The sequence below is a fragment of the Larus michahellis genome, chromosome 6 (genome assembly GCF_964199755.1).
Source record: "Larus michahellis chromosome 6, bLarMic1.1, whole genome shotgun sequence".
NCBI lineage: Eukaryota > Metazoa > Chordata > Aves > Charadriiformes > Laridae > Larus > Larus michahellis.
Window position 1 is genome coordinate 33,072,701 of NC_133901.1, and position 22,922 is coordinate 33,095,622.

The 22,922-nt window shown below is 48.7% G+C and overlaps 2 protein-coding genes across 2 annotated transcripts in view; both read right to left on the reverse strand.

Annotated features, from left to right (window-relative positions):
- PAPSS2 (3'-phosphoadenosine 5'-phosphosulfate synthase 2) overlaps positions 1-22,922 on the reverse strand; it is a 31,612-nt gene that overhangs the window by 4,483 nt on the left and 4,207 nt on the right. The window contains exons 2-9 of the mRNA XM_074592601.1: positions 10,824-10,929; positions 8,646-8,881; positions 6,556-6,694; positions 6,174-6,292; positions 5,950-6,063; positions 5,395-5,506; positions 1,825-2,030; positions 680-815 (exon numbers count right to left, since the gene is read on the reverse strand). Coding sequence (XP_074448702.1) covers positions 680-815; positions 1,825-2,030; positions 5,395-5,506; positions 5,950-6,063; positions 6,174-6,292; positions 6,556-6,694; positions 8,646-8,881; positions 10,824-10,929 — 1,168 coding nt within the window. The remainder of the gene's footprint in view (positions 1-679; positions 816-1,824; positions 2,031-5,394; positions 5,507-5,949; positions 6,064-6,173; positions 6,293-6,555; positions 6,695-8,645; positions 8,882-10,823; positions 10,930-22,922) is intronic.
- Positions 10,912-22,922, reverse strand: part of MINPP1 (multiple inositol-polyphosphate phosphatase 1) — a 54,427-nt gene continuing 42,416 nt past the window's right edge. Inside the window, exon 6 of the transcript XR_012587713.1 lies at positions 10,912-10,929. The gene's annotated coding sequence lies outside the window, so the exon portion shown is untranslated. The remainder of the gene's footprint in view (positions 10,930-22,922) is intronic.

A 22,922-nucleotide genomic window follows, 5' to 3' on the forward strand; every position in this document is an offset into this window, starting at 1 on the left:
GAATGATGAGTGTTTCACGCACGTACAGTGCCTCTTCATCGCTCTGGTAAGTTTATTTTCTTTGCACATCCTTCCTTTGGGGCTGATTTCAGTCCCATCGGCTCTACTACAACGTTTTTAGATGCCACTGGACACCTGCACTGAGTTCCCTGACTTCATAAGTGACCTGTCACCTCTCCAAGCTCGATGGCACCTTCGGGAAGGCCAACGCTCTCTCCTCGAAGTGAGGGTAGGTGTCCGATGCCTGCCAGCCTGCTGGGACAGGCACCTGGGGGAAGACGCCTGACCTGTCCACCATGCGGGAAGGCCAAGCACATCAGCACAGGGCTTTAAATGCCCAGGGTGCAGAAAGGGAGGCTCTGATCTGCTAGGGAGGACACCAGCAGGATGCTCCATACTTTCCAGTCCGGTGCTCAGAGATGCCCATTGAGGACGCAGCCCACCACGAGCACCGTCCTTAAGCAAGGAGACTCCGTGCCGCTTTTTGTGCCGTGCCCCGCATCCCTCTTACTGCTTGCCCCACCTGAACAACGGGGCTTTGGAATGCTTTTGGAAGCATACGGAAGCAATCTGGCAAGTGCTGTGAACTTGTGGGCAAGTAATCACAGATCCCAGGAATCTCCTGGTGCCATGTAGGGCAAGGAGAGCCACGTCACCAGTGCCAACCCAGGCCACTCACCAGCGTTCATTTCTCTGAACTTCTGCTTGAGAGCAAGTGGTGTCAGGCGGTACTGGTCCAGCCCGTCGTTCCATTTGATCCTCTCCAGCACGAGGAGGTCTCCGCCAACCAGCCAGTCTCCGCTCTCCATCACCATCTGTGAATTACGCACATCCGCGTTACGGAGGGGACAGCAAAATATCTCCTTTTCCCTTCCACAGTCTCCTTTGAAAAGCGTTAGGCTTGACTCTGCCTGTAGGGTGATCTCCCCTCCCCGTTCAGCACACTGCAGGGGGAATACGTTCTTACCGTGACCCCATAAACTGAACGTCACGAGCAGCACAACCCCATGGAGCGAGGCATCAGCCACCGAGCCCCTACCCCTGCGCCCAGCTGGGTGCTGGACTCCTCTCTGGCAGCCGGGGGGGTTTACCAATCGTAGCACAAGACCTTCCTCCACTTCACTCTTTGCCCCTTCCTCCTGGGAATATGCAGGAGGAATAAGCCCGTTGCAACATGAATAATTAAATGATTTATTTAATGGTAGGGGAAGAGAATTAACGTGGCTTTAGCCTTTTTAAGCGGGCCGCTCAAGTCACTGGGTGTAACTTGGAGCTCTCCCTTTCCGAGGGATGATGTTCTTTGTACTGCCAGAGAGTAAGCGGGAAGAGATAAGCTGTAAAAATATAACACCCTTGTTGGCTGCCTGTACGAAACAGCCAAACTGAGAAGGGAAACGTAGCTAAAAGGAGCAGCACGAGTCTGCGATCTGCAGCATTAGCATTTGGTAGCACCACTGAGATCGTCACCCTCCAAGCACAGGAAAACTCTGGGGGCTAAGCTGGTGGTTGTGCTAAAAAGGGTTGGATGTAGGCACACCAGCGACCATGAGTGAAAGAACGGAGCAGCTCCTCAGCAGCACGCTCATTTTCCCTGTCACCTTGTGCTTGTCATCTGACGCTCTTGCTAAGCGCAGCATTAACTCACGAGCCTAAAAATTCAGTCCCGCCTGCTCGGGATGCGACGGTTCCCAGCGAGGAGCTGGGCTTGGAGAGCAGACAGGACACCCACAGCCCTCAAAACCTTGGGAAGGGTCAGTTCTCCAGCGCCCGCCTGCATTTCCCATCCTGGCCAGGTTTCCCAGAGCAGCAAAGGGACAAACCTACTTTGACGTGGGGGTGCTTCGCGCAGGTGGTGCCCCAGGTGCGGGCGCAGCGCTCCTCCTTCCTGTGCTCGAAGTACTCGGGGCTCTTCAGGATGGCCACCCGCCGCCCCCCGTAGCTGAGCGCCAGTGCCTGGCAGCCCTCCAGCCGCTCCTTGTCCTCCGTGGAGATGGGCAGCACGATGGGGATGCTCAGGTTGACAAAGCCGTCTGGCAAGAGGAGGGGGAGGATTTTAATGTACTCCAGCCTCAGACACTGGTCTTGGGCACCGAGCAAACAGAGGTTTTCAGAGGCACACACTCCCCCTTTGAAGAGCCAGATTTTCTGGGACTAGATCGGGGACTCACCATCAGCGATGTAACTCTATTCACTGCCCCATTTTTTTCTGCACTGCTAATAAATAATGATGTTAGTGGAACACAAAAGCTCCTTATCTTTGGACCAGAGATGTCTCAAAAACACCTGGAGCATTTCATTACTTTCTGGACTCTATCTCCCTGGAAAGGTTTTGGTTCTTCTCCAGTCGCCTGTTGTAAAGTCTCCTTGAAAAATCTAAACGTACTCGGAAAATGCAACCCTGGATTATAACCCCTACCTCCTCCGCCAGGACAACAACCTCTATTAAGAGAGCTCCAGCTTGGTGTTCCCCGGGGCATCTCACTCTCCGCACACCTCCTGACCTGCCTCTTCCAACAGGGAAAACACCATCACGCTTTGCTTTGTTTCTTGTCTCTATACTGCCGCTCCTCTTCCTTTCTGTCTCTGCAGAATCCCTTTTTAATCTACTTCTGTGTGCATACAGCAAGTCTACGTTTGCATGGGTAGTTTCTAATTCCAGTGTTGTCTATAAACACCTTGAAGTCACGTTGGTTTCATCCCCAACTCCACTAAGGTCCTCCCATTTCTCCTTCGATATCCCAGTGCTAACACAGATGAATTTGTCTCTCCCATGGGTTTCCATTCACAAACAAGAAGGAGCAAATCACTGATTCAATTTGTTCTCATCTGACTGAAATAATTTCGGACCCTTGAGAGTCTTAATTTGAGGATTTTGACTACAATGTAGATTTTTTTTAAAAAATCTTTATGAAAAATGTTTGCATTTCCTTTTAATTTACGACTAGGTATCATCCGTCTGCCAGACAGCAATTTTCAAGCACGTTCATGAATAATCATAACTGTAGTCACATGGAATCCAATCAACATCAACTTCATACATTTAAATTATATTCAATGGTGATCAGTCAATAAAGTCATCGTGGAAAAAGCTGGATTATGAAACCAACAAATGATGCTGAAGCTGAGGATCTCCACAGTCTATTTGCAAACCCAAGACGCAGAGTTGTTTTTTTTTTAAAAAAAAAGAAAAAAAAAAAAGAAAAAAAATCACTCCAGTGAAGGTAATTACAAAATTACACGACAGGGATTTTTGTGCAGACCGGTTGGTAGGACACAGGGTGCTTCACGCCACTTTATAACTGGCTGAATCATAAACAGGCTGCAGTCGTGTCTGGTCTTAATAATTTATTTTTTAATTTTTTTTTTTAAATCTTAAAAATTATAAGACAAAAAGTCTAATTGCAGTAATTTCCGTACAACCTAGGGAACAGTTATATACATACCGGCTACAGAGGGATTCCTTCCTGGGAGAATACAAACACAATTAAGATAATTAACACTCACAGGCATCAGTTACAGTAGCCACTTCAAGAAACAAAGCCGCTCATTTAAAACCTCTGGCAAGCACCGCCTAAGGGCAGGCCGGGCGCCTGCTGCCGTGGTGGCTGCAGTCCTCCACGGCACTGCCCCAGCATCTCCAGTGCTCACCAGTGGGTGGGTGAGGGTCGCGCTGGCTGGGACCCAGCCCCGGCAGAGGCACGCGTGGGTGGTGCAGAGGGCAGAGCGCTGGAGATCCTGCAGCACTCCTGCTGCCCTTACCGCGGGTAGATCAACCTTTTTTCACGGTGGCCATCGTGCCCCTACACAAAGCACATCAACCACCCAACCGCTGGTAGTATTAAGGTGGGACGTACTGCTCGAAGTCCGAGCTGGCAGAGCGCTAACTTGCGTAAGTCCACCAAAATGGATCGCCGCCCTTCCAGGCACAGCTAGAGCTGCCAAAAACATCACCTGCACCGCAGAGCAAAAGGGCTGGACCGATGACTCTGGAAAGACCAGCCTCAAACCTCTCTTTGACAACATGCACTCTGGCCTCGGCACCACGAGATGGAAACCCTCCGCTATTTCCTAAAGCTCATCCGAGCAAACCGGGGATGTTCTCCTTCCTGCCCAGATGTCACCCTGTGGGCCTGAACACTCAAGACGTTGAGTCTGGAGACCTCTGTGGAGACAAGGTAGACTGGGGACTGACGTTGATGCCCTCTACTGCAAAGACCTTGGCTCTGGAGAGTTCATCCCCCGCTAAAAGCAAGTGTCCTGGGCTTTGTCCTTGACCCTGCGGAGCTCTAAAAATCCTGACCATATGCCTGTGGACCCCAGAGGAGCTGTGCTCAGTGATGCCCCAAAACCAGATGCTCTATGAGACGAGCCTCCAGCGCTAAGTGCAGAGCTCTGGAGCAACACGGTCAGTACGGAGCACCTCTGCAACCTCCTCAGGCACAACAGGCAGCTCAAACACTGCAGATCAGGGTCTGATAACGAGGACATGTGCTTTTGAACACTGTTTACACACTAGGTGGGATGTAAAAGGCTACGATGTGTCTGAAAGCAGAAGGCCCCACACAGACACTCCTCCAGCCCAAAGAGAGCAGTCCTCAGCTTTGCAGCTGCTGCACAGTGCCCAAACCCTAATAACAGCAGTCCCTGCCCTGTGCAGAAGGGCAAGGCTCAAAGGGACTCGCTCACCAAGACCCCAAATCCCCAAGGCCAGAAATCGCTAGCGGGTCTACAAAACCCAAAGTGAGAGCCCTGTGTGCCTGTAAAGTCACAGCGACGGTATCTACAGCTGAGAAACCGGACATAAATACCTACCGCCCCGGCCTCAGCTGTAGACAATCACTGCCTGAACGCTCTTTGACTCTTCCAGGGGTGAAGCACCTCTAACATGTTGCTAATGAATACGTAAATCTGATTTATTTCAAGTTACAGTAATGGATAAGCAGGAAAAGAAAAAGTGAAAACGGTTTCCACTCCTGTTTCCGAGGAACAGCTGCCTTCTCCTCCCACCTCGAGCTCAGCCTGGCAGCCTCCCTGCTTACTTGGCTTTGAGTTCGCATCTTTATTTACCCTGATATAACCGAGCATGAAAAGAGCTACACAATGGCTGCTGGAATGTTTGATAGGCAAGACGCGAAAGCTGCGAGCCAGGGCCCCAGCCACAGCACAGTGAACTTTGTCACCTTCCGTACCCCCGGGTGCATTTCGGAGCACGGCTTCCAGGCCCCCTGCGGCCCTTCACGAGCCCTCGCATTTCACGCGCGAGAGGAAAGAAGGACAACACGGCCCAGCGTTGAGCTTTTCCGTGCGGCTGCCTGCCGAGACACCGCGGGGTAAGCATCAGGTCCCGCAGCGGCTTTGCCAGCCAGCGTTAACGCAAAGCGTGGGGATTCGTACCATTCAGCAGGGTGCCAAAATGGATCACGTGCAAGTACTCCGCCTCGCGCATGAAGCCGGTCAGCGGAGTGGCCCAGCCTTCGCTCAGCACCTGCACCCACTGCAGATCCAGCTGCAAAACAAACCCAAACGGCACTCCTGTCACCAGGTCACGCTCAGAGGTTGCTTTTCCTTCCCTTCTGCTGCAACAGCGCTCTCGCTGGTTTTGCTCCAAATACAGGACATGGATAAAGGGGAAGAAAGCCATGGCAGGGTTGGTTTGGTTTTTTTTTTTTAAGCCAGACTCATGTACTTTGATAGCACAACAGCTTGCGGGGCTGTACCTACAAACGGAGGAGACTGACGGCCCTGGCTCGCTACAGCACAGGGCGGAGACACGGCAGAAAATGGCTGAGGATCAGGCCCACACTTCAGCTTGCCATAAACCACAGCCCCAAAAGGACACAGCCATCAGAGGAACAGAGCCCCCCCTAGCAACATCCCCGTCAAAGCTTCTACCCTCCGAACAGCTAAAAAAGGAGTGAAGGACAGCGCAGCATCCACGCGTGGCAATACCTTAGTGATCTCTATGGATGGCAGCGTCTCTGCTTCAGCTCGGGCACTCTGGAGTTTATTTTCAGGTACAAACAGCTCAAGAACGTCCTTAACTGAGCCACGGGGCACAATGTTCTGAAAGAGAGAGACAGACAGCGATTTTAAGTAACGTGCTGGTTTTTAAATGCACACCAAAACCTCAGTATCCAACAGCAGGTTTACAAGCTGGCATGAAAATGACCTACTTGTGCTTGGAGGAGCTCCACAACCTGCTGGATACATTCAGATACCGATGCAATGTTCGTTTTCAACACTAGTTCAGGAGATTTGGGCTTCTCATACTCTGAGTCAATCCCCGTGAATCCTACGGACAATTAAACCCAAAATAAATTTATTGAATGTAATACTTGGTGCCCTAGAGCCAACAAAGCTGTACAAACAACCAGGCAGCGTTCAACCATACTGGGTACTGCAAGTGACACTCGTGACAGCAGAATTAGGAAAACAGGATACTCTTGTGCGCTACGAAGAGCCTTTAGTAACCCACCTCTCCGTGCAGAGCTGCAACAACAGGCTGTCCAAAGCTTTGGAAAGCAAAAGGCAAAATAAGAGCTCGCTCTTCCATACCTTTGATCTCTCCAGCTCTTGCCTTTTTGTACAGGCCCTTCACATCTCTGCTTTCACAAATATTTAGAGGAGCATCTACAAAGATTTCAAAGAAAGGAAGTCCAGCTGCCTCATGAATTTTCCGTGCATTTTGACGATCCTGTTAGAAGAAAGACAGGAAAATCGTATGTGTCCAAATTGCAGCAAGTGCCTTCCTACTACATGGCATGCCCTGGAATTCCACACGGGTAAATTCATCTCTGGTGTACATTTATTAAATTTACACTAATTCTAATAAGGATTTTTCATCTCCCTTCCCCCCTTTTCTTTAAAGATGCTTAAAAAAAAAAAAAATCTACAACTTTGATCTGTTTTCAGCTCTTTCCATCTGAAACATCAAGAAGATCTCCTCTTGATGGACGAGGACAGCTTCAGGACTTCTTCAGGACAGCAGAACTTTAGAATGTGAAAAATTATCTGCCCTACATCAAAAAAAGGGACTGCTTGCACTGGCTTGATAATGGCAGCTACCTGGTATTCTCAGGAAGCATAAAAACACACTCAATACTTCTTCAAAGAGAGTAGCGATAGCACAGACAGGCTATTGTTTCTATGCCTCTTTTCTGCCTCCTAACGAGTTAATAATTGGTCATGCTTGACCAACCTGATAGCCTTCTATGATGGCATGACTGGCTGGGTGGACGAGGGGAGAACAGTGGATGTCGTCTACCCCGACTTCAGCAAGGCTTCTGACACTGTCTCCCAAAACATCCTCATAGGTAAGCTTAGGAAGTGTGGGTTAGATGAGGGGACAGTGGGGTGGGTGACGAACTGGGTGAATGGCAGAGCTCAGAGCGTTCTGATCAGCAGCACAGAGTCCAGTTGGAGGCCTGTAACTAGCGGTGTTCCCCAGGGGTCAGTACTGGGTCCGGTCTTGTTCAACATATTCATCAGTGACCTGGGTGAGGGCACAGGGTGCCCCCTCAGCACGTTTGCTGGTGACACAAAGCTGGGAGGGGTGGCTGACACACCGGAAGGCTGTGCTGCCATACAGAGAGGCCTGGACAGGCTGGAGATTGGGCAGAGAGGAACCTTATGAAATTCAACAAGGGCAAGTGTAGGGTGCTGCACCTGGGGAGGAATAACCCCCTGCACCAGGACAGGTTGGGGGTGACCTGCTGGAAAGCAGCTCTGTGGAAAGAGACCTGGGAGTCCTGGTGGACACCATGAGGCAGCAATGTGCCCTTGTGGCCAAGAAGGCCAATGGTCTCCTGGGGGACATTGAAAAAAGCGTGGCCAGCAGGTTGAGGGAGGTCACCCTCCCCCTCTGCTCTGCCCTGGTGAGGCCACATCTGCAGTGCTGCGTCCAGTTCTGGGCTCCCCGGTTCAAGAAGGACAAGGAAGTACTGGAGAGAGTCCAGTGAAGGCTACAAAGATGACCAAGGGACTGGAGCACCTCTCTGATGAGGAAAGGCTGAGAGACCTGGGGCTGTAGAAGAGAAGACCGAGAGAGGATCTTATCCATATCTAAAGGGTGGGCGTCAGGAGGATGGGGCCAGACTCTTTTCAGTAGTAGTCAGTGACAGGACAGGGGGCACAAACTGGAACACAGGGAATTCCATCAGAACATGAGGAAAAACTTCTTTCCTTTGAGGGTGGCAGAGCACTGGCACAGGCTGCCTGGAGAGGCTGTGGAGTCTCCTTCTCTAGAGATAATCAAAACCCGCCTGGATGCGTTCCTGTCCATCCTGCTCTAGGTGAACCATCTTTGACAGGCGGTTGGACTAGATGATCTCCGAAAGTCCCTCCCAACCCCTGCCGTTCTAGGATTCTGTAATAGTAGGAGCCTCTGTAAGGAGATTTTAAACTCCTCTTAACTTTTAATCAATTTGTAGTATTGAATATATTCAAAGAGATCACATCAAAGTGCCCTCCAGAAACTTGTACTGATTGCATGTAGCTCTGTATCAGTAGTGAAAAAAAGAATAGAGAAGTTAAAAAGAGTGTCTGATGGCATATAGAGAGTGCTCTATATAAATCTCTCTTCCCTAAGAACAATCATGAGATCAAGGCTGCCCAGAAAAGAGCAGAATATGATGCAGCGAGTTTACCTTTGTGAAAGGAGAAATGAAACTAGTGATGCAGACAAGCCCAGCATCAGCAAACAGCCTGGCCACCTCTGCGATGCGGCGGATGTTCTCCTCACGGTCCCCAGCAGAGAAACCCAGGTTTTTATTCAAGCCATGACGAACATTATCACCATCCAGGGAATAGCAAGGGATGCCATGAGAGACCAAGTACTCTTCCAGAGCAAAACCAATGGTTGTCTTGCCAGCTCCAGAAAGGCCTATTGGAGACAGAAAAGTGAGGTTCAGGTCTGAGGTCAAAAGAGTGAAAATGGTAACAATACCTTCTGGAACACTAGCAACGGAACTCCTTCCATCTGAAGTTGCTTTAAGGAAGGAATGAAGTAGGGAAGCTGGATTAATCTTTTTAGCACACAGTTACCACCACAGAGCCCTGGCCAGCTCTCCTCTTATTGACGGGGTGGCATTAATGCCATGAGAAAAGCTGCTGTACCCCAACATCTGGAGGGGTTCAACCCAGAATTGTTGCAAAAGTACTTCTTGCTGGGCCATGGTGGGACAAATAGGTACCAGTAAGTAGGGGAAGCTTGAAAAAATGCTGTTGCCTGTAAGTCTTTCAGCATCTTCCTCTTCCTCCTCCCGTTCCCCCTCTGAACAGCCATCTGCTCTCCCAGGCTGAGCCCACAGAGAGGTCCTTGCCACAGCTGTGTAGGGTGGGACAGGCTCCACCAGTAATTGCCCCTCTGCATCCATGGACACCACCTTTGGCAGGAGCAGCACCCACAGATCCGTGCAAACAGGAGCAGGATTATTGTGTAGACAAGCAGCACATCTTCAGCTGCCCGCGTATCCTTGGAGTCATCAGTCAGAAAGACAACAATCCAAAATGAGATGGCTGCTTCCTATCCCAGCTCCATCCACTTGCGCAAAAACCACTTGTTACTGGCTGTGTCAGAAAGTGGCCAGTGTACCTGGAGCACCAAACTCCTCCTTCCCTTCGGGCGGGGATCCGTGTGTTGAAAACTCCTTAAGATGGAGGAAGACCTTGACTTAGGAGAGGTAACACCTCCAAACACCACACCTGTCTCAGGAAACACTTAGCCTTGGAGAATTTCCTATGGAGATACGCCTTCCATATTATAGTCTTTTAAAATTAAATTGATAGAAAGTTAGGAGATCACTGTCTCTTTCAAACAACAATCATCAGCCAGAGAAGCTCAAACCTTTCAGACACAGGATCTTTTGAGTGATACTCGAAAAAGAAGGAAATTGCCTTGGAGAGTTTTTTTGGCTTCAGAAATGATATTAAAGCAGACTAGGCATTGGCCTTCTTTCGGAAATTAAAGAGAACAAAACAGAAATGTGATTTAATCCAACATCTAGCACATAAGCTGATATGAAGGCAAACCAAAACGCCTTTACAAACCGTTCCAAGGTACGTCTTTCAACGTCTTCCAGCAGTCAAAGAAAATACCAGTATTTAACCAGCAAAGAAACAACTGGACAAGCGGCAAAAGGTAGAGTTGTGTAAATATTAGTGGAGCAAAATAAATGCAATTGTAATTCCTAGCAGCCCCTAATCCCCAAACAATGGGTTTATCTTGCAAGGCAGAAGAGAGGGGCAATGCATTGGAAGGTGTACAAAATGAGAAATAATGTAAGCAACCTGCAATGGCTGTGCAAGGAATTGCTTCCAGTGCAACTCACTGTCTGGGAGTATTTATTCTTCAGACAAGATGACTGCCTTGTTGTGCTGCTCACGGGGTCGCTTTAAACGCGGTAAACTTAGGTGTCCCAATAAACTCCCCACCAACCCAGAATGAAAACATCCGCATGCTGTTTTGGACAACTCCGGGCACATTTCGCTGCCAAGGACTGGCTGGATTTAAGCCAAGGCTTCCTCAGCCACGCACTTGGGAACAACAAGTGTGATCCTTAGGGCTTCTGACGTGTTCAAAGGAGACTGATAACAGCTGTGAAATTCATAAAAACATTAGTTATGGGCAGCCGCTGCCAGGGAGAATATCATGCTGTGCCAGCACCGCGTGTCGGTGTTTCCCACGTGTAAATGTTTTGCAATTCCCAGTTCACAAGGAATGCTGATGTTTCCTGCGGCTCCCAAATCCCCACCTCCGAGCCATGCTCGGGTATGCAAGTGGGTTACACATGTGAAGCCATGCTTTCACGCCCAGATGAAAATACCTGTTAGCCAAACCGTGCAGCCTCGAAATCCACCCCTGGTACCGACAACTTGTCCTCGCTTACTCCTGCTGACATGGTGGGCTTGGTAAACCACATTGGTCGATCCCTGATGAAAACAAAGCAAAACAAAACACTTTAGTCACCTTGTTCCTCTCTGTACAAAAGAAAACCTCGGCTGGCATTAATATAAGGGAGAGAAACACCAATTCGTTAAAAATCTGCATGAGCCATTGCAGCAAACTTTGGCAATTTGGTACAAAACGGTGAGGAAAATTGTTGCCTTTGGCACAAGCTGGATTTCTGTCTGCACAGCGCAGGCTCATTTTTTAAAGACAGTATTTGCCTCTGCTCAGAGCCCTCCTGGTGGCAATGCCTTCGTGTGCGTCGCTGCCGGCAGCGGCAGAAGGTGACTTGCTTTGCCGGAGGAGTGCTGCCAGGTGACGGATACACCCGCAGGCAGGCAGGGGAGGACACGGAGTCCACACAGGCAGCACACTCCCTGCCTCTTCGGCTTTTTAAAATACAGGCAGACTTGCCTATTATTTTAATTACGCTTGCAAAACAAAAGCAACTTAAAAGTGCTAATTTACGTGCCATGTTTAACATAACATGGCTTCTAATAATTGCAGTTGGGGCAAGAAACAGCGACGTCACAGGGCTGGGCTGAGCTGAGCGAGACCAGGACCCAGCTGGGAAAGACGATGGGATGGGAGGCAGAGAAAACGACACCTAACACGTACACATGCGCTTGCCGGTGCAAACAAGGGGATGCCACGATGCTGAGCCAGACGCCCACATTTTGGTGGTCCCTAACATCGACCTGCTCCCCGCTGGGATGCAGACTAAAACAACCTGTCTGTGCCCTGCAGCTCCAGCAACGGTGCTTCGACAAAGACTTTTTGCACATAAAATATCTACAAGGCCTTATTAATTGCAAGGATTACGTTTCCAACCGAGGCAGCCAAAGGAAAAGTCTCCAGAGGGAGAGAAGATATAAATATTTCCTCCCCAGCTGGATTCTTCACCACCGCAGGTTTATCCATTTGATATCATCACTACAAGAGTGGGTTTGGGCTTTCCCATGATTTACATCTTGTTCTATAAATATTTCTACATCTGCAGTCATAGCAGGGAAGTGATCATCTTTCATTTGTCCAAGAAAAAAATTTTGACAAGGCAAAAAAAAAAAAAAAAAAGAGGAATGGGAGAAACAATAAATTAAAATGTCACTTTTAAACGTGTTAGCAAAATAGCCTGATTTTTTTTTTTCCTCTGCTTGCTGGGCCGTTAACACTTTAACATGATTCAGCAAAGCCTTGGTATTTTGTATGCAACAGAGGGCTCTGTCTGCACAGAAAACTGGGTGAAAATTATTCTGTATCAGAAGAGAAAAAATACCCTCCTCTCCTCACCTGTTTTTATTGCAATCTTTCCGAGAGACCAGCATCCCAGCAGAGACCAGTCTCCCACCACAGCAATTTATAACTATATGCAGAATTTCATGCCCATTTTCAAATCAATTTTAGTGAAAGGCTCCAAAATTAGCCTCTTTACGCCTGCAAATTTGCCATCTGCAATTGCTTGTGGACACACTGAACAGCTACCCCGCTCCAGAACATTTTAACATACCAGTAAGAGTATCTGTGTCCAAAATAATCACAACAGCGGTCATAAATCTCTCCTGCAAGGTTAACTCTCAGCAAGCTTCAACGTCGGTGCCACGACTGTGAGACTGCCCGGGAAGAAGGTCCGGGAGGGAGAAGCAATGCCTCCGGAGCTGGCCCAAGGTGACCAGTTCCCACCCTGTGCCACCACCATACAACCTGACGGGAAGTCCTGGGCTAAAAAGGTTTTCAGAGCTTGTCCCAACCACCTCCAGCAACGCATCTTCTCGCTACAAGGAATCTCACTTCCCATTTTCATTGCCGCAGCCACCAGAGCAGGTCCCTGCCATCACTTCTCCCTTACACAGTTGTTTCAAATGATAAAATCAATTCTTTGGGGGTTGGAACATAGGGGATGGACGAGATGCTGCCTGAAACCCAGAGCACAGGTACCACAGCAAAACAGAAACAAAGCCTCAAAAGCTCTCTACATTTGACCCTGAAAAAATGACTGAGCCTAATACATCCTGATGACTCAGAAAATGAAAGATAAGTAGCTCAAGATTTGGGTTTCGTGTTTTGGGGGTTTTTTTGCAGGGGTTGTCAAAAGTCTGTTTGAACATTTTTGAGGTTGCAAAGGTGAGACAGCACCACTGTGGTTTAATTTTCACTTGTCCTCAGGGGTTCAGGCTTTGGCAGCAAGCACATGCAGAAGAGCCAGCAGCCAAAAATAATCCCTTCTCCCAGGGGTGTGTTTCTGCTGTGTTTACTCCCGGTTGAGCTCTGGCACGGCTCTGAAGTTGTGCCTCACCTGGCCAAGGACCCTCAGCAAAGCGCGAGTGCCCAAACTCACCTTCCCAACAGGTTCCCAACAGGTTGCCCTGCTGCGAAACCTCCCCTGCTGCCGTGCCGGCGCAGCGATTACACGCTCCTCAAGCGCAGCGCTCCAAAAACCACAAAGCAGGTATTTTGCAATTTGTTTGCAAACCACAGCAGGCAAGACCGATAGTTCTGTGGCGAGAAATAAACCTGCACGCTCCGAATCTCTCTTCCATGCCCTCTGCATCAGTAGGGATTCCAGCCGCACGCTTGCTTTTGCACAATGTTGATCTGCTGATCTGTCCCGCAGGAGATGAACTATGATAACATCCATGCCTCAGGAAGACGCGGGAACTAACACATTCCTACAGGGCTAACGTAATGAGATTGTTACGTTAAAAGTACATGTTGCCGTGCCGTAAATCTGCACTGTGCGTGCATCTCAGAGCTTTTATTTTGCATGCTGGCATCTTTTGGAGCCTGGGAAAGAATCACTGAGGGCATTTTTGCAATTCAGCAATGCTGTCAGACCTCTCCTACCTGCCAGGAGCTCTGGAGGGTACCAAATCCCTCCGATTTTTCTGCTCTGTCAATGATCTTACCAGTAAACTCTTCCTGACCCTGCGCAATCGCCCGCCACACGCTGACTCAAATTCTTGTCGCCAGCTATGCCGAAAGTAGAGAAAAAAAAAAAAAGGCAGAGAGAAACACGAGCACATGGCGGATGGCTGGGCTGGCAGCTTGCTCGGCCAGGAGCAGGCAGTTCAGCAGAAAACACCGACTTCCCACGTAATCATCCACCGGCTGGGACACGGTTTGGGAAGCCAGAATTGAAGCACATACAAACGGAGCAAAGGCACCGCCAAAAATAAGCATAAATGGCCCGAGAGCAAACCCTGGAGAGATTTCATCCAGGAAGAGAGTATACTTCAAGACCGTTGGGAGGCAGAGATAAGCAGTGGACGGGGTTTAATCAGATGCAGGGCTCTGCTGCTGATTTTATTGTCATGGTTTTAACCTTGTCATCAAAAACCAAGCACATTTAAAAGATTATAATCCAGTCATCGTTGCAACACACTGACACCTGAACGTTGGGCCCCACGGCGGGAACAATTTAGGGACACTGGTAAGCATTTCTTGCAACAGTCTAGATCAAAGAAGCGAGGACTGGGAGAGGAACTTCCTACCTATAATTTAGCCCCAAACAAAGCTCCAAGCAAGCCAACAAGTGACCCGGCAGCATTTCCAAAGAAAAGCCATGCAGTCTCTGCCAGCCAGATGGTTAAGCAGGACATTGCCACACTCTCTCCTTTTCCTGGATATCTGCTGTTTGGCCACGTCTGCGTGATCTCATTCCTCAGCCCACCCTGGCTTACCTCATCCAGGAAATGAGAAAAAAAAAAATAAAGACACGGCTCCAAACCTTGCGCTGAGGCTCCAGCAGACTGAGAAGCCAAGTCCTAGCTCTGCTTTTGGCCTTCACTTCTACTGAATCTTTCCATGAGGTTGACAAATTGGGAGACAACGAGATCTCAGGTGTCTTTAAGATGAGGCTCGACTGAGCCACCTGCCAAGTGTCTCCTGGCCCAGCTTCCACAAGGAACAAGCTTTTTCGGTCACCACCCTCGCGGGACAAGATGCCCCCCTGCTTTGTGAAACCAGGTTGCAGGCAGAGGCAGGAGGCTTCTCCTAAGTCCTCCTCCTGAATAAAGAGATGGGTCCTCTGAGACAAGAGAGTCCACCAAAGCACGGACCCGTTGGAAATCAGGAACAATCAGTGTCCTCTTCTCTGAGGGATACTGCTGCTCAACTCACAGCATCTAAAAACATAATCTCAGCTGTTCCTTAAGTATTTGGCCCTGAAAAAGAGCAGTGGTGCTTGCTCACCGAGGTGTTATCAGAGAGCATCTTCTCTCACCTGAGAGCTAAACGCAGGGGGACCTGCATTGTTGGGGGACCTCTCCCAACAGCGGCTGACATTTGTTAGGAGCAGAACCACTGCACAATTAACAGAAAATGCACTACACGAACAACATTCAGGGTTATCCCAATGAGTTACAACAGATGATTTGCCATCTTTCACCAGAAATTCAAGTATGTACAAACTCTGGATCTTAGGACACAAGGCAGCATCTCCTCCTGTCCCCACATACCCACTTCTTTAGCCAGCACCTGCACGGCTGCGTAACGAACAGGACCTGGGCAAGAACCAAGTGCGAGTGCCACGTGCCACAGCCAAGGGGCGGACATGAGGGAGGTGAGATGGGAGCTGAGCAGGACATTCAAGGGATCCCCTAAGCGCATACAACACCCTCAGGCCAACCCTTGTTGAGCCATCCACAGAAGACAGAGCTCTCCAGTGTGGCGGGAGGAAAGACTTGTCATTATAAGGCGGCGCTGGTCATTGCGAAGGCTGATGAGGTCTAAACCGATGCCCTTATCATGCCCTTAGTTCCTCTCCACTGCTGCAAGAGTACGTCTGCCCGCTGCAGCTGGCACAGGCAGGGTGCTGGAAGCGGTCCCAGAGCCGCAGCTCGTGGCGGTCTGCAGCAACATCCCGCCCCGGAGAGGGACTCCCTCCTGAAAACACGGCACAGATCAGCCCAAGAACGGTGCCAGTGGAGAAACGCTCTCGTAGTGCAGTGCTATTAAGGGCATGTTAGTCACACGGCCGGCTCACTTAGCAGAAAGGTCAGCCTCGAACAAACACAGTCAGCAGCCAACTGGTGGCTGGCAGCACTCGCGGCCCCGGGGAAACCCTGACCCAACAGCGAGGGTAGGGTCGGGACTCCCCCAGCTGCATTTTTATTTATAGGGCTATCTCACATCATTAGGAATAGGATTTTTTTTTTTTTTTTTCCAGTCAAGCATTCAATACACACCCTATTTTGGTACTGCAGCCTGGACATCTCTCCTAGGAGAAAAACAAAAAAAAAGGAAAAAGAAAAAAAAAATAGGGGCTTTCAAAATGTTTTCAGCTGATCAGATTTGCAAACGGTAAAACAGGCTTATAAAATGATAAAATGATCAAGCAAGCTTTCAAGTTTGAAGTCAAACACTTGCTTAAGCCTCTGTAGACTGATCTAACTTATTGTTTAAAATTGCCTCGCAAATCCTGCCATCTTAGGGGGGAACAAAAAAAAGTAATCTTTCGTCCTATCAGTTGAATTTGACGCGCAGAAATTAAGTTTGTGGGACTTTTCCTTAAGAAATAATTTTCTTCTACCAGGGCAATTCCCATGGCTGCTCTTGCAAACGGGCAAGCTGACAGGGAGAAGATAAAGTGTCCATCACCAACAAGGGGGAAAAACCTTCTGTAAACGAGTCATTTGCTGCAGAAAAGCAGAACTATCATACTCGAAAGAAAAGGAGGAAGAGAGGGAAGAGGGGGGTTTTGCTTGTGGAAGCAAAGGTTTGATTACGATCATATTGAAGAACGATGGAGAAACCTCAGTGTCTCTCAAGTCCCGATTTAGCTCTTGTAACCCTAAAACTATAGACTTTTTCCAAACTTGAGTTTGAGTCATTGAATGGACTAAGGCAGTAAATGCTTCAAAATCAGTTCCACTCTTTCCCAGGGAAAAACCCCACCAAGGTGGAGTTACCCTGGAAGTTTTGCCTGTTTCACCTCCCAGGATCCCACCATCATGACACAGAGCCTGCCTCGCAGGTTCGGACGGGGAAGTGGGACTTCTCAAGCACCCGATGTGTTACCCTACCACCCACCTTCCTGCTTCCCTTGCCATCGTCCCCGCTCTTTCCTGCATGCAGGTCTCGTCTCCTGTCCCACCACTTGTACATGAGGAGAAATAACATTGTGGGGGTTTTTTTTGAGACTTAGCTGAGTAAGACAGTGACGTGTTACCAAATACCCTGCAGAGGCTGCGGGGCTGGGGCCGCCGGCGTTCCCTCGCACCAGGCGGGATGCTGAACTGGGCTCCCTTTCTTCATCCAGCGCTCTGAATAAAGCACAGCAGACCTGACTTGCTCATTGGCACCCTCCGCCTTTGAGGCTTGTTACTTTTGGCATCCCTTCCTCGGCCCCGGTCCCCTGCCAGGAACGTAACACAGAAGACGTTAAGGAGACCGGCAGAGACATCCCAGTTACCCGAAACAAGCAGTCTTTCAGCTTGGAGACAGACAGTTGGAGATGCCAAACATCGCTAACACACAAGTTTTTCAAGGTGGTGTTAGCTAAAGTGTTTTTTCTTAACCCACAGGAATTTTGGAGCTCTTAGCAAGACCTTATTTTTGATCGCAGCAAAAATATTTTTCTCTTGGTATAAATTTGCATGGCTTGGGTTGCCACAATCAGGTTTTATACAACCCTAGCAAAAAAAAAAAACCCAGACCAACAAAGCCAGGCTCACTTTCCAGTCAGCCTCCAAAGCAGATGGTGATTTCTAGACTGTGTGACTTCAAACCAGCACACTGGGCATTAAAATCTGCCGCTCTGAAGGCACCCAGATCAGGCATTTCGTTATCTCTGAATTAGATGATATCACTACTCTAATTTCCTCCACACAGGAAAACTAGTGACTCATCCCGTGCTCCTACGTTTTTGGGACAAACTTGCAAGGCTGGGACAGATGTTATTAAAAAAAAAAAAAATCTTCCCATCTTCATTCCAGAAATCACAAGGGAAAGCTGCACAGGCAACAAATATTTGACAAATAAAGCATCTTGTCAGCCGCTGACAAAAATAACAATTTAAACAAGAAATCATCCCATGGTTGCCCTATTTTTTATATTTAGAGCAGTTCTGCTAAATTACCTCCCCTAAATGAAGCCGTTTCAGCAGTTTGGTTCATGCTCATTTTGCAAACAATAAGTTTGACAGCGCAAAAAGAGAACTGCTTTGCTTTGATGCCTGGGGTCTGCCACAAGGCTGCTCTGCATCACATCAAGACTGCTGGACCACCGACCACATAAAAACCACTTATCTTGCAAAATGAGGGAACATAAATGACGTTCTCGCTGCAGTACAGACAAGTTTTGGGATTGAACACCCATAGAAAGTGATCAAGTACAGCTATTTAACCTCCAAGTAAACCAAAAATAAGGGAAATACGTGACCAAAGGACCTCCGAGAGCAAATCCAGCGGCTGGCGATGCACGGAGCCATGACTGACAGCAGCTGAGCCGCTCCACACAGTGCAACCGCATCTGCGTGAGAAACGCTGCGCCGAAAGAGAGCAGCACACCACCGCTCCCCGACCAGGAAAAACTACCCAGTACCCACGGCTGTGCTTCTGTGCCTTCTTTTGGAGAAAAATACCAGGTTACGGAAATGGCAAGCTGAGTATCAGTCCCTCAGATTTCAGGGACAAGAGGAAAGAAGGAGAAGGCTACGTATTTTCACTACTCGTTAACTTCAGTATCAAAAAAAATTCCAGGGGGGAGCTGTATTTATGTGTAATCATTATTTTCTTTTTTCTTGAATTTGATTTAGGAATTTGATTGATTTGATAGGAATTCCTAAATCTTGATTTAGGAATTTAACTGATGGGTTGTGGCTCTCTATGGTAAATAAGCCACTGTACATGTCCCCTCTCTTACCGTGGCAAGGCAGGCATCCTACCCCCTCAAACAAGCAAAGCAGACAGCCAGGACTCCTGCACCAAATGGCATGCAAAGAAAAACTCACACTACAGTGTCAGGAGACTGTCAGCTGAGCTAGATTTTGTTCAGTTGTAAGCTACCATCAAAACCACAAGCTCTGCTGTTCAGAGATGCCACATGGGATGAGCTTACCCAGAGGGTCCTCCAGCGAATGCCAGGAGAGTGACATCCTGTTTCATCAAAACCATTCCCTTTGAGAGCTCCAGAAATCAGTTCAACAAACCAGGACTGTCGTTAACTTACCTCTAAAAGCTGAACCGGCCTGGTGGCACTGCTCTACCATGAAACCCAGCCAGCCACATTCAGCAGTTCTGTGTCTCTATTAACTCAGTTTGCAACAGGTTTTCAAACTTGGAGGCCAACATCTAACCATGGCTATCAGCAGGCAGGTGGGGACCCCAGCTCCACCTTCTGCTAAGTAAGAAAGAAGAATCTTCCACCCTCCAAGACAGCACAGGTTGAACCGAGCCCATCTTGGCTCTAAACGATATGGGGATGAGACGCCTGCCTTTAACATGCCCACCGTATCCCTCTCAGGAAAGAAATCCTGTACCTTTTGTGAAGCTCTAGCGGTTTCATTAGCAGTGGGAACTACAGAGGATCTGCATTTCAAGCAGCTTGATCAGGTTTTAAAGTGCATACATATATATGTTTCTGTAGAAGTACTAATCCTCTTGCGTCTCTTCTCCTCTACAGGACATCGTGGCAGCCTGCTGAAAGAATAAAGCTGGACACAAGCCCAGGCTGGTGGGGGCTCAGCGTCACAGCCCCGTGGTGCTTCCCCCTGCCTCATTCAGTAGCCAGGATGGATGCACAGTCTTGAACCCGGCATCCTGAACCCCACGCACCTGATTTTGCAATGGTCAACGGTCACCGGCAGGCAACAGGTAACCTCTCTCCACCGCAGTGATTTTTTATTTTTTTTTTTAAGGTTTGCAAAGTGCAAAAGCAGCAGCAGGAAGGACTGTGGGGAAACTCGGCCAGAACTCCCCCACACACACAGGACACGGTTAAACAGGGGCAGGCCAAAAGTTCACTCGGCTGGAAAAAAACATTAAGATGAATTCATGGAAGGAAAGTTCATCAAGGACTATCAGGAAGAAAGGCATGGCCTCTGGTATCTCAAGTCAATCAATGGAAGCTGGGACAATGCACTGTGGTGTCCCAGACATAAACTCTTCCCTGGCCCCCACTCTCGGCTGCTGCTGGAAACTACAGACGGGGCCACATGGACCTTCCCCTCAACTCAGTACCTCCTCAGTCCCCTCAATATTTCTGTTGGCTAAAGGTGGGCTTGTCTTCACCATAACGCCATGGAATGTGCCACCCTACACAACAAGCTGCAGGAGCCAAGTCCCAAGTTGAGGACGCAAGTTCGGAGACACCAGGATGAAGGTTTCCTGCCCCGTCTACCTGTGTATCTGACACATACAAGCTACAAGACAGGCTTTTAATTACGTGAGCACATGTGGAGTTACCTAGACCCTTGCCTAAGTCAGGACCAAGAACATTGTACTCTTCTTGGATGAGCGACTATTCAGCATTTCCCTCTCCCCTCCCTAAACCAGGTGTAGGCACAGGTCTCAGTCGTTACATGTTACTCAAAGGCTAGTTGAAGGACAGTTACACATTTTCCTTGGGGATTATTCTTACTTGGTCCCTCAAAAGTCCATACAAACTCGCCGTACCTCTCTGAGGGTGGCATCATCCCCAATTTTGCAGCCACAGAAGAGTAGCAAACAGCAGACAAAGACTTGAGCACCTGCAATATTTAAGCCCTACAAAAATGACACATGTTTGAAGAGCAGCTCCCCTGGACTTCAGGCTGCACCTCCAAGAGCTCGATGGTCCTCACATCCATCCCCACGGTTTCACACCAGCTTTGCAAAAGATGGGGGAGATGCAATGAGCTGCCCTAGCCATGGCTGAGGTGACTTGTCTGGCATCATGCCCAGGGTCCCTGGCAGAGGCAAGCATGCCACTCGGCCCCCTGCAGCAGCAGTCAACTCCTCTAAAATTAGGGGGTTTTCCCCTGTTCCCACACCCGCTGGCAACACAAACAAATGATCTTCCCATCAGAAGGGCTGGGCAGGCCTGAAAAATGAGCTCCCGCCCGACACACTTTTTTGCACCACAATGGAAAGCTGAAAAATGGTTTGATATCAAAGAAAACATTTTGTTCTGCCAGAGAGGCCACAAAGACCTCAAGGTCAGAAAGTCTTGAAAATGCAGGTACACATGGTTATTTCCCAAAGATGCACAAAAAAGCTCATCCTCAACAAACCCGAAGGGCTGCATTTAAAGAGAGGCCACGTTAAAAAAAAAAAAAAAAATCCATGCAAACTGGCTCCTTTCTCAAGCCCTGCTCTCCAAACAGGCCAGCACATTTTGGCATCCACTCAGTAGATAAAACTTTCAACACACACAGTTGTAACCGAGCCCAGCTGTAAGTAAGCAAAAAAGGACCGCTCTGCGAGGGATGGGGAGGCAGCACTAGCAATGAGCTCCCAGCCCTACAGGCAAAAATCCTAACTTCTCAGCATCCAATTTCGTGACGCGCATCTGTGCCGAATGCTTTGACCTGGCTTTTTTTGCACCCCTCCTTTGTTAATGATACACTCTAAGTAAATTTTCACTCAGAAATTATTAAGCTGTGAGACCATTAAGGAACTATTTCTCACATCCTACAGCTGTGACTCAGAGCTAAATCAGAGATAATCATTAGTCACCTTGCTCACGCTAATAGCAAATTAATAAACAGTAACCTGAATTACATGACGTTTCTCTTATGGACTTTTAAGATACCAAAGTGGACGAGTGTTGTGACCAAAGCACAAGTTCAAGGCATGGCATGTCATTAGGAGCATTAGCACAGGCCCTGCATGCCACTTATCTTTTGTGGGTGCGTACAGCTGCAAGTTTATCTAAAACACTTGGTTTCAGATAGGCAAGCTCTTTTCATTTTTAAAGGCTATTTAAAGAAACCCTCCAGGATCAACATCAGCCCAGTAAAAAAAAAAAAAAAAAAGAAAAAAATGCAAGTATGCCAGTACTTCTCTTGAAAACCCTCCAGAAAAAACAAAATCCCCGTGGCCTAAATCTAGGCTGCAGCTGCAGTACACATGTCTGGGTGGCGTAGGGTCTTCAAAGTCATTCCCTGTCTTGCCTAAAACCACTTGTACGGGCTGCCCAAGGACAGCATGGATAGAAACCTACACCTGAGTTACAGCTTTTGGTAGAGATTTGTAACTGTCCATGACTTAATCAGTGCAACCTGAAAACCAGACAGGGCTAGAGTCTATTTATCCAGGAGTCCAGCAGCAGGACAGGAAACAACACGCTGACTCAAGCACTTCAACTCGGAGCTGCAGAAATTAGTTGGGTTTAAGTGCCCCGGCCACCACCCCAGATGGCACCCACCATGCCGACCACCACCACCAGCGTCAGCGCTCAGCTGTGCTCCTCCAAAAACGCCCCTGTGAGATGAAGAGAAACCCCAAAATGCCACTAGTTCTGCTGGGAAAGCAAGAGACTAATCTCTAAGTGCACCCACAGGGATCAGGCCTGACCTACCTGCCTCTCCCCTTGGAGGGAAGGGGTGTCCAGGCAGGAACCACCTACCCCAGCAGAAAAACCCTTCCACTTTTCCACGTGCGTTTCTACGGCCCTGGGAGATGCTCTGTCCACACATCCTGCTAGAAAACATACCCTGCTTCTCCTGCTGCCAGTGGACACCAGACAAGCCTTCCCGCACTTGGGGAAGGTCCACCAAGGTCCCCAGCTTGCAGCTTCTGAGGCTGGACTGCACCAAGCTGATTATTTCATATTCCCCATCCTCTGGACGGCTCAGCCTCCCGAACCATGGAAAGAAAGAGGCGTTCATGTTTAGGAGCCTGCAACTATTTCTGGCTTTTCTTCCCTGAAATTCCCCAAATTGAACATCCCTGCTCTTACAGAGCTGCGTATGGTTAATAAACACGGGTTTGGCACACTGGCAGTGCCACAGAACAGTGCAAGTTAATGAAACATCGAGGTGAGGTAACAGACTGGAAAG